The following is a 13,741-nucleotide window of genomic DNA, read 5'->3' on the forward strand; positions in this document are numbered from 1 at the left end:
GGAGGAAGTGAAGTGTTTTAGATATCTGGGAGTGGATCTGGCAGCGGATGGAACCATGGAAGCGGAAGTGGATCATAGGGTGGGGGAGGGGGCGAAAATTCTGGGAGCCTTGAAGAATGTGTGGAAGTCGAGAACATTATCTCGGAAAGCAAAGATGGGTATGTTTGAAGGAATAGTGGTTCCAACAATGTTGTATGGTTGCGAGGCGTGGGCTATGGATAGAGTTGTGCGCAGGAGGATGGATGTGCTGGAAATGAGATGTTTGAGGACAATGTGTGGTGTGAGGTGGTTTGATCGAGTAAGTAACGTAAGGGTAAGAGAGATGTGTGGAAATAAAAAGAGCGTGGTTGAGAGAGCAGAAGAGGGTGTTTTGAAATGGTTTGGGCACATGGAGAGAATGAGTGAGGAAAGATTGACCAAGAGGATATATGTGTCGGAGGTGGAGGGAACGAGGAGAAGAGGGAGACCAAATTGGAGGTGGAAAGATGGAGTGAAAAAGATTTTGTGTGATCGGGGCCTGAACATGCAGGAGGGTGAAAGGAGGGCAAGGAATAGAGTGAATTGGAGCGATGTGGTATACCGGGGTTGACGTGCTGTCAGTGGATTGAATCGCGGCATGTGAAGCGTCTGGGGTAAACCATGGAAAGCTGTGTAGGTATGTATATTTGCGTGTGTGGACGTATGTATATACATGTGTATGGGGGTGGGTTGGGCCATTTCTTTCGTCTGTTTCCTTGCGCTACCTCGCAAACGCGGGAGACAGCGGCAAAAAAAAAAAAAAAAAAAAAAAAAGGAAATATATATATATATATATATATATATATATATATATATATATATATATATATATATATATATATATATATATATATATATATATATATATATATATATATATAAGTTGAAATCTATAGGTATGTATATGTGTGTGTGTGGACGTGTGTGTAATAACATGTGTATGTGGGTGGGTTGGGCCATTCTTTCGTCTGTTTCCTTGAGCTACCTCGCTAACGCGGGAGATCTTCATATCCTTTCCTGCTATATTATTTATCATTGGATTACCTTAATGTCATTATAGTTCATCAGTAGCCCCATCTGAACTGATTCCATTAGACGTTAAGAGTCTGTTGATATGATGTTTCATCACTTCTGTATGTTCAATTTGGTGGTACCTTTAAACTTTAGGTTTATCCTTGTTTACTGAAAACTTATCACCTTGGAGAATTATTCAATGTGCAAAAATTTTTGTGTCAAGTAGTTTCAAGAGCAAATGTTCAGTATAATGAGAAAATGCATATTGTATTGTTTTCATACTTGTTTGTCATTTCCCCATACATGAAATAACAGCCATGGAGACATCACTCACCCCTGCCACAGACTGACCTTCACTTGGAAACTCTCCCTCCCCTCTCCTCTTACTCATACACATGCCTTTTGCCCTCAATAAAAATCTTCTCACTGCTTGTAGCTGCTTTCCACTTGCACAATATATTTTCAATACCTCCCACAAGGCATCTCTATCATTCCTATCATATGCTTTCCCCTTATCCATAAATGCCAGTATTTCTCACAAACATTCTTTAAAGCAAACATCTGATCCAAACATCTTCTACAGCTTGAAACCACACTGTTCCTCCTCTCACTCACTGTGCTCTCATACAACTTGGCAAATGCAATCAACAAACTCTTTCCTCCGTAGTTTTGATTCTTTTGTCTCCCTTGCCTTTATATAATGGCATTATACATACATTCTGCCAGTTCTTAGGCACCTTACCATACTCCATACACACCCTGAAAACCCTAACTAACCAATCAACAAAACATCACCTCCTTTCATCAGAAATTCAATGGCAGTAACATCCATTCCAGCTGCCCTGCCACATTTCATCTTATGTTGGGTCTTCTCCATCTCTTCTCTGTTCACCATACCACTGTCCATGGTTCTCTCTCTTTTCATTCCACCTTGACACAAACACCCTACACCTACCACCATCATCAAACATATTCACTGGTCCTTCAAAATACTCATTCCATGTCCTCTTCACTTCATCACCACCTGTGACCACTTTTACACACTACTAACCTCCTTCCAAAATATGTTATTCTCTCTGAAGTTTACTGATACTCACCCCAACTCACATTTACCCTTTTTTCAGCCACTGCACCCTCTTCTTGACTTCCTGCCACTTTTTCTTATATATCTCCCAATCATTTGCACTCCTTCCCTGTAAGTACTGCCCTTATACCTCTCTTTTTTCTTTCACTGGCATCTTTACTTCATCATCCCACCACTTACTGCCCTTTCTAACCTGCTTACCTCTAACCTTACAAATGCCACACACTTCTCTTGCACATGCTATCACTGCTTCCATGAATACCTCCCATTCCTCACTCACTCCCCAAACTTTGTTCACTCTCACCTTTTGCCATTCTACATTTAATCTCTCCTGGCATTTCTTCTAGAAAGTAACTTTTCCAAACTCACTCACTTTCATCACTCTCTTCTCACCCATAATGTTTTTCTCTTTCCCAAAACACTTTAAAAATCCTTACCCCTACAAGGAAATTATCAGACATCCCACCTGCTGCCCCTTTCTGCACATTCGCATTCAAAGATCTCTTTTATGCTTGCTTGTTCGTATACTTTTGTAGGTTCCTCTTTTTAAACATTGTATATAAGGTGTTTGATAGTTTTCAATTTTACGATGCAGGGTTTGCACCATCTTACTACACTATTCTTGATGGTATCAGAAGATCTGCAGCTGAGGACTTCCTACGACCAGCAGCTTCTCGGCCCAACCTACATATTGTGCACAGTGCCACAGTCCATAAGGTACTTATTAGTAAATCAGAATGACCATCAAATTTACCATTGAAAATTGCTTTGCTATAATTTCTTTCCATATAACCACCATATAACCACAGTCTTTATTTTTACTAGTTAGTTGATTAGTTACACAACTCCAGAACGCTATTTATGGGATCTATCGGCTTTGAGGCTGCAATTCATGTGGGAGGAGGGTAAGATGGGATTCTTTTAGATGGAATGGTCTCACCAATGCTACACTTCCTTTCATCTGCTGACAAGAATGTAGCTTTATCAATGGTAACATCAGGCTCATTGGTAACAGTTGCAGGCATAGTCTGAAAACACCGCTTTTACCAGTTATGTTTTCTACTTCATTTGTATTTCAAGGTAGTACCTATTTGATTTTGTTACTAGAGTTAGAAAAAACTGGAGTCAGAGGATAGGAAGAGTGAGGAGTGACCAATCGCAACCTTTAAGTTTTTGAAACAGGCGACTAAAGGGGGCACGAGCGGTGGGCTAGAAACCCTCCCCTTCTTGTATTTTAACTTTCTAAAAGGGGAAACAGAAGAAGGAGTCATACGGGGAGTGCTCATCCTCCTTGAAGGCTCAGATTGAGGTGTCTAAATGTGTGTGAATGTAACCAAGATGAAAAAGATAGGAGAGATAGATAGTATGTTTGAGGAAAGGAACCTGGAAGTTTTGGCTCTGAGTGAAACGAAGCTCAAGGGTAAAAGGGAAGAGCGGTTTAGGAATGTCTTGGGAGTAAAGTCACACGAGCAAAGGAAGGAGTAGCACTACTGAAGTTGTGGGAGTGTGTGATAGAGTGTAATAAAGTGAACTCTAGATTGATATGGGTAAAACTAAAAGTGGATGGAGAGAGATGGGTGATTACTGGTGCCTATGCACCTGGTCATGAGAAGAAAGATCATGAGAGGCAAGTGTTTTAGAAGCAGCTGAGTGAGTGTGTTAGCAGCTTTGATGCACGAGACCGGGTTATAGTGATGGGTGATTTCAATGCAAAGGTGAGAGATGTGGCAGTTGAGGGTATAATTGGTGCACATGGGGTGATCAGTGTTGTACATGGAAATGGTGAAGAGCTTGTGGATTTGTGTGCTGAAAAAGAACTGGTGATTGGGAATACCTGGTTTGAGAAGAGAGATATACATAAGTATAAATATGTAAGTAGGAAAGATGGCCAGAGAGCATTATTGGATTACGTGTTAATTAAAAGGCGTGTGAAAGAGAGGTTATTGGATGTTAATGTGCTGAGAGAGGCAACTTGAAGGGATGTCTCATCATTATCTTGTAGAGGTCTTCAGAAAAGAAGAATGTTCCGGTGAAGAGAGTGGTGAGAGTAAGTGAGCTTGGAAAGGAAACTTGTGTGAGGAAGTACCGGATGAGATTGAGCGTAGAATGGCAAAAGGTGAGAGCAATGGACGTAACGGGAGTGGGGGAGGAATGGGATATATTTAGGGAGGCAGTGATGGCTTGCACAAAAATGCCTGTGGCATGAGAAAGGTGGGAGGTGGACAGATTAGAAAAGGTAGTGAGTGGTGGGATGAAGAAGTAAGATTGGTAGTGAAAGAGAAGATAGAGGATTTGGAAGCTATTTGTAGGGAATAGTGCAAATGACTGGGAGATGTATAAAAGAAAGCGGCAGGTCAAGAGAAAGGTAGAAGATGTGAAAAAGAGGGCATATGAGAGTTGGGGTGAGCGTGTATCATCAAATCTTAAGGAGAAAAGATGTTTTGGGAGGAGGTAAATAAAGTGCGTAAGACAAGAGAACGAATGGGAACATCGGTGAAGCCGGCTAATTAGGAGGTAATAATAAGTAGTGGTGAAGTAATAGGGAGATGGAGTGCGTATTTTGAAGGTTTGTTGAATGTATTTGATGATAGAGTGGCAGACATAGGGTGTTTTGGTCGACGAGGTGTACGAAGTGAGAGGGTCAGGGAGAATGGTTTGGTAAACAGAGAAGAGTTAGTGAAAGCTATGCGGAAGATGAAAGCCGGCAAGGCAGCGGGTTTGGAAGGTATTGCAGTAGAATTTATATAAAAAAGGGGGGGTGTCTATGTTGTTCATTGTTTTGCAAGGATATTAAGTGTATGTATGGTTCATGTTGAAGTGCCTGAGGATTGCCAAGATCCATGCATAGTGCCACTGTACAAAGGCAAATGGGATAAAGGTGAGTGTTCAAATTACAGAGGTATAAGTCTGTTGAGTATTCCTGGGAAATCATATGGGAGGGTATTGATAGAGAGGGTGAAGGCACGTACAAAGCACCAGATTGGGGAAGAACAGTGTGGTTTCAGAAGTGGTGGAGGGTGTGTGCATCAGGTGTTTCCTTTGAAGAATGTATGTGAGAAATACTTAGAAAAACAGATGGATTTGTATGTAGCATTTATGGATCTGGAGAAATAATATGATTGATTTCAGAGAGATTCTCTGTGGAAGGTATTAAGAGTATATGGTGGTGCAGGTAAGATGCAAGAAGCAGTGATATGTTCTTCTCGAGGATGTAAGGCATCTGTACGAATAGGAAGAGAGGAAAGTGATTGTTCTCAGTGAATGTCGGTTTGCGGCAGGGGTGCATGATGTCTCCATGATTGTTTAATTTGTTTATGGATGGGGTTGTTAGGGAGGTGAATGCAAGAGTTCTGGAGAGAGGGGTAAGTATGCAGACTGTTATGGATGAGAGAGCTTGGGAAGTGAGTCAGTTGTTGTTCGCTGATGATACAGCGTTGATGGCTGATTCGGATGAAAAACTGCAAAAGTTGGTGCCTGACACTGGTAAAGTGTGTGAAAGAAGAAAGCTGAGAGTAAATTTGAATAAGAGCAAGATTATTAGGTTCAGAAGGGTTGAGGGATAAGTCAGTTGAGGGGTAAGTTTGAATGGAGAAAAATTGGAGGAGGTGAATTGTTTTAGATATCTGGGAGTAGATTAGGCAGCGGATGGAACCACAGAAGTGGAAGTGAGTAACATAGTGGGGGAGGGCGCGAAGTTTATGAGAGCGTTGAATAATGTGTGGAAGGCAAGAACGTTATCTCGTAGAGGAACAATGGGTATGTTTGAAGGAATAGTGGTTCCAACAATGTTATATGGGTGTGAGGCACGGTGTATAGATAGTGTTGTGCGGAGGAGGGTGGATGTGTTGGAAATGAGATGTTTGGGGACAATATGTGGTGTGAGGTGGTTTGATCGAGTAAGTAATGCGAGGGTAAGAGAGATATGTGGTAATAAAAAGAGTGTGGTTGAAAGAGCAGACAAGGGTGTATTAAAATGGTTTCGTCACATGGAGAGAAAGAGCGAGGAAACATTGACCAAGAGGATATATGTGCCGAAGGTGGAGGGAAGGTGAAGTGGGAGACCAAATTGGAGGTGGAGGGATGGAGTGAAAAAAATTTTGAGAGATCGGGGCCTAAACATGCAGGAGGGACAAAGGCGTGCAAGGAACAGAGTGAATTGGAACGATGTGGTATACCGGGGTCGACGTGCTGTCAATGGATTGAACCAGGGCATGTGAAGGGTTTGAGGTAAAATATGGTAAGTTCTGTGGGGCCTGGATGTGGAAAGGGAGCTGTGGTTTCGGTGCATTACACATGACAGATAGAGATTGAGTGCGAACGAATGTGGCCTTTGTTGTCCTTTCCTAGCGTTAACTTGCACGCACGCGGGGAAAGGGGGTGCCATTTCATGTGTGGAGGGGTGGTGGCGGGAATGGATGAAGGTAGCATGTATAAATATGTTCAGGTGTATATATGTCTGTATATATATATATATATATATATATATATATATATATATATATATATATATATATATATATATATATATATATATATATATAGATAGATAGATAGATAGATAGATAGATAGATAGATAGATAGATAGAAATAGATATAGATATATATATATATATATATATATATATATATATATATATATATATATGTATATATATATATATATATATATATATATATATATATATATATATATATATATATATATATATATATATATATATATATATATATATATATTAGAAAAGATCACAATTTTGCGCATGATCAAGATATTCCTATGAGTCCACGGGGAAAATGAAACACGAAAAGTTCCCAAATGCACTTTCGTGTAATAATCACATCATCAGGGGAGACACGAGAGAGAAATATAACAGTCAGTTGATATACATCGAAGAGACGAAGAGACGTCTCTTCGATGTATATCAACTGACTGTTATATTTCTCTCTTGTGTCTCCCCTGATGATGTGATTATTACACGAAAGTGCACTGGGGAACTTTTCGTGTTTCATTTTCCCCATGGACTCATAGGATTATATATATATATATATATATATATATATATATATATATATATATATATATATATATATATATATATATATATATATTTATATTTATATCTTTATTTATTTTGCTTTGTCGCTGTCTTCCGCGTTAGCGAGGTAGCGCAAGGAAACACACGAAAGAATGGCCCAACCCACCCACATACACATATATATACATACACGTCCACACACGCAAATATACATACCTGTACATCTCGATGTACAAATATATAGACACACACAGACATATACATATATACACACCTACATAATTCATACTTTCTGCCTTTATTTATTCCCATCGCCACCTCGCCACACATGGAATAACAACCCCCTCCCCCCTCATGTTTGCGAGGTAGCGCTAGGAAAAGACAGCAGAGGCCCAATTCGTTCACACTCAGTCTCTAGCTGTCATGTAATAATGCACCGAAACCACAGCTCCCTTTCCACATCCAGGCCCCACACAACTTTCCATGCTTTACCCCAGACGCTTCACATGCCCTGGTTCAATCCATTGAGAGCACGTCGACCCCGGTATACCACATCGTTCCAATTCACTCTATTCCTTGCACGCCTTTCACCCTCCTGCATGTTTGGGCCCCGATCACTCAAGACCTTTTTCACTCCATCTTTCCACCTCCAATTTTGTCTCCCACTTCTCCTCGTTCCCTCCACCTCCGACACATATATCTTCTTGGTCAATGTTTCCTCACTCATTCTCTCCATGTGACCAAACCATTTCAAAACACCCTCTTCTGCTCTCTCAACCACACTCTTTTTATTTCCACACATCTCTCTTACCCTTACATTACTTACTCAATCAAACCACCTCACACCACATATTGTCCTCATACACCTTATTTCCAGCAAATCCACCCTCCTACGCACAACTCTATCCATAGCCCATGCCTCGCAGCCATACAACATTGTTTGAACCACTATTCCTTCAAACATACCCATTTTTCCTTTCCGAGATAATGTTCTCGACTTCCAAACATTCTTTAAGGCTCCCAGAATTTTCGCCCCCTCCCCCACCCTATGGTTCACTTCCGCTTCCATGGTTCCATCCGCTGCCAGATCCACTCCCAGATATCTAAAACACTTTACTTCCTCCAGTTTTTCTCCATTCAAACTTACCTCCCAACAGACTTGACCCTCAACCCTACTGTGCCTAATAACCTTGCTCCTTTACTCTTAACTTTCTCCTTTCACACACTTTACCAAACTCGGTCACCAGCTTCTTCAGTTTCTCACATGAATCAGCCACCAGCGCTGTATCATCAGCGAACAACAACTGACTCACTTCCCAAGCTCTTTCACCCACAACAGACTTCATACTTGCCCCTCTTTCCAAAACTCTTGCATTCACCTCCCTAACAACTCCAACCATAAACAAATTAAACAACCATGGAGACATCACACACCCCTGCCGCAAACCTACATCCACTGAGAACCAATCACTTTCCTCTCTTCCTACACGTACACATGCCTTACATCCTCGATAAAAACTTTTCACTGCTTCTAACAACTTGCCTCCCAAACCATATATTCTTAATACCTTCCAGAGAGCATCTCTGTCAACTCTATCATATGCCTTCTCCAGATCCATAAATGCTACATACAAATATATATATATATATATATATATATATATATATATATATATATATATATATATATATATATATATATATATATATATCACACACCCCTGCCGCAAACCTACATTCACTGAGAACCAATCACTTTCCTCTCTTCCTACACGTACACATGCCTTACATCCTCGATAAAAACTTTTCACTGCTTCTAACAACTTGCCTCCCACACCATATATTCTTAATACCTTCCACAGAGCATCTCTATCAACTCTATCATATGCCTTCTCCAGATCCATAAATGCTACATACAAATCCATTTGCTTTTCTAAGTATTTCTCACATACATTCTTCAAAGCAAACACCTGATCCACACATCCTCTACCACTTCTGAAACCACACTGCTCTTCCCCAATCTGATGCTCTGTACATGCCTTCACCCTCTCAATCAATACCCTCCCATATAATTTACCAGGAATACTCAACAAACTTATACCTCTGTAATTTGAGCACTCACTCTTATCCCCTTTGCCTTTGTACAATGGCACTATGCACGCATTCCGCCAATCCTCAGGCGCCTCACCATGAGTCATACATACATTAAATAACCTTACCAACCAGTCAACAATACAGTCACCCCCTTTTTTAATAAATTCCAATGCAATACCATCCAAACCTGCTGCCTTGCCGGCTTTCATCTTCCGCAAAGCTTTTACTACCTCTTCTCTCTTTACCAAATCATTTTCCCTAACCCTCTCACTTTGCACACCACCTCGACCCAAACACCCTATATCTGCCACTCTGTCATCAGACACATTCAACACTCATATATTGCATTCTTTCACAATCACTAACTTTGTTTCACCTCCCCATTAGACTTCATGAAGTTATTTGTCTTGTATTAGATATTTACTCTTACTAATAATTTTTTAATTTCCCTATAATATTTATTATATTTATACTTTCATTTTGCTTTTTTCTTCGCTTAGCTAGCGCAAAACACTCATTGCCAACCTCCGCTCATTCAATTTATACTTCCACCACTCAATTGCATTTTTCCTGCAAATAATAGATCCAAAGACTTCTTTCACTTATTCATATTTCTCTTTACTTTTCATCCCACCACTCGCACCATGTTAAAACAGCCCCCTCCCCCTCTTTGCATAGCTGGGAAACACAAGCCATTTTTCGCAATCAGTCTCACTGTCCTGAAAATACATCCCAACCACCACTCCCTTACTCCATGCTCTCACCTTTTCCATTCTTTTACACCCCCGAACGCTTCCCCAATGTCCCTTTCAACTCCTTAACACGTCGACCCCTTCCCATCTCCAATTCACTCTATTCCTTGCACCCTTTACCCCATGGATGGTTTTGGGGATCATCTGAAGACGTGTTTCACGTAATCTTTCGGATCCAATGTTGTTGCACTTCTTCGTTCGCTGCATGACACAGACTTCTGGTTCATGTTACCTCACTGCAGTTCTTTATGTGGAAAAGAAAACGAGTACTCTGTTAGACAAGGCTTTTAGTCTATTTGACACAGTCAATCTTAGCCTTGAGTTTTGATCAAAAAACTCAGAATAAAGTGTCTTTACACTTATGTCTGCAGCGAGAACCATTGGAGCAACTTATCATAGGGTGGGGAGGGGCGAATCCAGCCTTGAAAATTGTTGGAACAACATTATCCCAAAGCAACATTTTGTTTGAATGAATGTTTCGCTTCCAACATGTTTAAGGTTTCCAGATTGGGCCCTTATGGATAGACTTCGCTCAGGGTTGCATCTGCTGCCAGAATCAGATTTTGAGAAAATTTACTTTCGAGGTTTTTCTGATAACTTAGCGTCAAACAGATTGGAACTAAAATACGTGGTAATAACCTTGCTCGTTGTTTTGAATTTCTCCTTCAACATTGAAAACTGGTCACAGATTTTACTCAAGAATAGCACGGTCGAGTGAGGAACAGAAAAGACCATAAAGGTAACTTCAGCCAAAAGATTATTGTGTGTTCCATAACTTGCATTCGACGGTCCTAAACTGCAAGAAATAGATGAATTAAACAACATGTGGTAATCACAACGCCTGCCGCAAATACATCATGAGAAAAACTTCCGTGCTCAAACATGAAATGCGTTAGTGTCGATAAAACTTTTCATGCTTGTAGCGATTGTCCATACATACTTTATACTTGGGCATTCTTTCACTCTATCATTGCCTACCTCCAGATCCATAAAGCGACAAAGTATAAAATAGAAAAATAAAAAAAATAAAAAAAATATATATATATATATATATATATATATATATATATATATATATATATTTTTTTTTTTTTCTTTTTTTTTTGCTTTGTCGCTGTCTCCCGCGTTTGCGAGGTAGCGCAAGGAAACAGACGAAAGAAATGGCCCAACCCACCCCCATACAACATGTATACACATACGTCCACACACGCAAATATACATACCTACACAGCTTTCCATGGTTTACCCCAGACGCTTCACATGCCCTGATTCAATCCACTGACAGCACGTCAACCCCGGTATAACACATCGATCCAATTCACTCTATTCCTTGCCCGCCTTTCACCCTCCTGCATGTCAGGCCCCGATCACACAAAATCTTTTTCAGTCCATCTTTCCACCTCCAATTTGGTCTCCCACTTCTCCTCGTTCCTTCCACCTCCGACACATATATCCTCTTGGTCAATCTTTCCTCACTCATTCTCTCCATGTGCCCAAACCATTTCAAAACACCCTCTTCAGCTCTCTCAACCACGCTCTTTTTATTTCCACACATCTCTCTTACCCTTACTTTACTCACTCGATCAAACCACCTCACACCACACTATTGTCCTCAAACATCTCATTTCCAGCACATCCACCCTCCTGCGCACAACTCTATCCATAGCCCACGCCTCGCAACCATACAACATTGTTGGAACCACTATTCCTTCAAACATACCCATTTTTGCTTTCCGAGATAATGTTCTCGACTTCCACACATTCTTCAAGGCTCCCAGAATTTTCGCCCCCTCCCCCACCCTATGCTCCACTTCTGCTTCCATGGTTCCATCCGCTGCCAGATCCACTCCCAGATATCTAAAACACTTTACTTCCTCCAATCTTTCTCCACTCAAACTTACCTCCCAATTGACTTGACCCTCAACCCTACTGTACCTAATAACCTTGCTCTCATTCACATTTACTCTTAACTTTCTTCTTTCACACACTTTACCAAACTCAGTCACAGGAGGTCAAGAGAAAGGTGCAAGAGGTGAAAAAGAGGGCAAATGAGAGTTGGGGTGAGAGAGTATCATTAAATTTTAGGGAGAATAAAAAGATGTTCTGGAAGGAGGTAAATAAAGTGCGTAAGACAAGGGAGCAAATGGGAACTTCAGTGAAGGGCGCAAATGGGGAGGTGATAACAAGTAGTGGTGATGTGAGAAGGAGATGGAGTGAGTATTTTGAAGGGTTGTTGAATGTGTTTGATGATAGAGTGTCAGATATAGGGTGTTTTGGTCGAGGTGGTGTGCAAAGTGAGAGGGTTAGGGAAAATGATTTGGTAAACAGAGAAGAGGTAGTAAAAGCTTTGCGGAAGATGAAAGCCGGCAAGGCAGCAGGTTTGGATGGTACTGCAGTGGAATTTATTAAAAAAAGGGGGTGACTGTATTATTGACTGGTTGGTAAGGTTATTTAATGTATGTATGACTCATGGTGAGGTGCCTGAGGATTGGCGGAATGCTTGCATAGTGCCATTGTACAAAGGCAAAGGGGATAAGAGTGAGTGCTCAAATTACAGAGGTATAAGTTTGTTGAGTATTCCTGGTAAATTATATGGGAGGGTATTGATTGAGAGGGTGAAGGCATGTACAGAGCATCAGATTGGGGAAGAGCAGTGTGGTTTCAGAAGTGGTAGAGGATGTGTGGATCAGGTGTTTGCTTTGAAGAGTGTATGTGAGAAATACTTAGAAAAACAAATGGATTTGTATATAGCATTTATGGATCTGGAGAAGGCATATGATAGAGTTGATAGGGATGCTCTGTGGAAGGTTTTAAGAATATATGGTGTGGGAGGCAAGTTGTTAGAAGCAGTGAAAAGTTTTTATCGAGGATGTAAGGCATGTGTACGTGTAGGAAGAGAGGAGAGTGATTGGTTTTCACTGAATGTAGGTTTGCGGCGGGGGTGTGTGATGTCTCCATGGTTGTTTAATTTGTTTATGGGTGGGGTTGTTAGGGAGGTGAATGCAAGAGTTTTGGAAAGAGGGGCAAGTATGAAGTCTGTTGGGGATGAGAGAGCTTGGGAAGTGAGTCAGTTGTTGTTCGCTGATGATACAGCGCTGGTGGCTGATTCATGTGAGAAACTGCAGAAGCTGGTGACAGAGTTTGGTAAAGTGTGTGAAAGAAGAAAGTTAAGAGTAAATGTGAATAAGAGCAAGGTTATTAGGCACAGTAGGGTTGAGGGTCAAGTCAATTGGGAGGCAAGTTTGAATGGAGAAAAACTGGAGGAAGTAAAGTGGTTTAGATATCTGGGAGTGGATCTGGCAGCGGATGGAACCATGGAAGCGGAAATGAATCATAGGGTGGGGGAGGGGGCGAAAATTCTGGGAGTCTTGATGAATGTTTGGAAGTCGAGAACATTATCTCGGAAAGGAAAAATGGGTATGTTTGAAGGAATAGTGGTTCCAACAATGTTGTATGGTTGCGAAGCGTGGGCTATGGATAGAGTTGTGCGGAGGAGGGTGGATGTGCTGGAAATGAGATGTTTGAGGACAATAGGTGGTGTGAGGTGGTTTGATCGAGTAACTAATGTAAGGGTAAGAGAGATGTGTGGAGATAAAAAGAGTGTGGTTGAGAGAGCAGAAGAGGGTGTTTTGAAATGGTTTGGTCACATGGAGAGAATGATTGAGGAAAGATTGACCAAGAGGATATAAGTGTCAGACTTGGAGGGAACGAGGAGAGGTGGGAGACCAAATTGGAGGTGGAA

At 41.0% G+C, this 13,741-nt stretch overlaps 1 protein-coding gene across 1 annotated transcript in view; it reads left to right on the plus strand.

Moving 5' to 3' along the window:
- LOC139751628 (glucose dehydrogenase [FAD, quinone]-like) overlaps positions 1 to 13,741 on the plus strand; it is a 212,904-nt gene that overhangs the window by 95,062 nt on the left and 104,101 nt on the right. The window contains 1 exon segment of the mRNA XM_071667248.1: positions 2,712 to 2,833. Within this exon segment, the coding sequence (XP_071523349.1) occupies positions 2,712 to 2,833 (122 nt within the window).

The sequence above is a fragment of the Panulirus ornatus genome, chromosome 11 (genome assembly GCF_036320965.1).
Source record: "Panulirus ornatus isolate Po-2019 chromosome 11, ASM3632096v1, whole genome shotgun sequence".
In the NCBI taxonomy this organism is placed as follows: domain Eukaryota; kingdom Metazoa; phylum Arthropoda; class Malacostraca; order Decapoda; family Palinuridae; genus Panulirus; species Panulirus ornatus.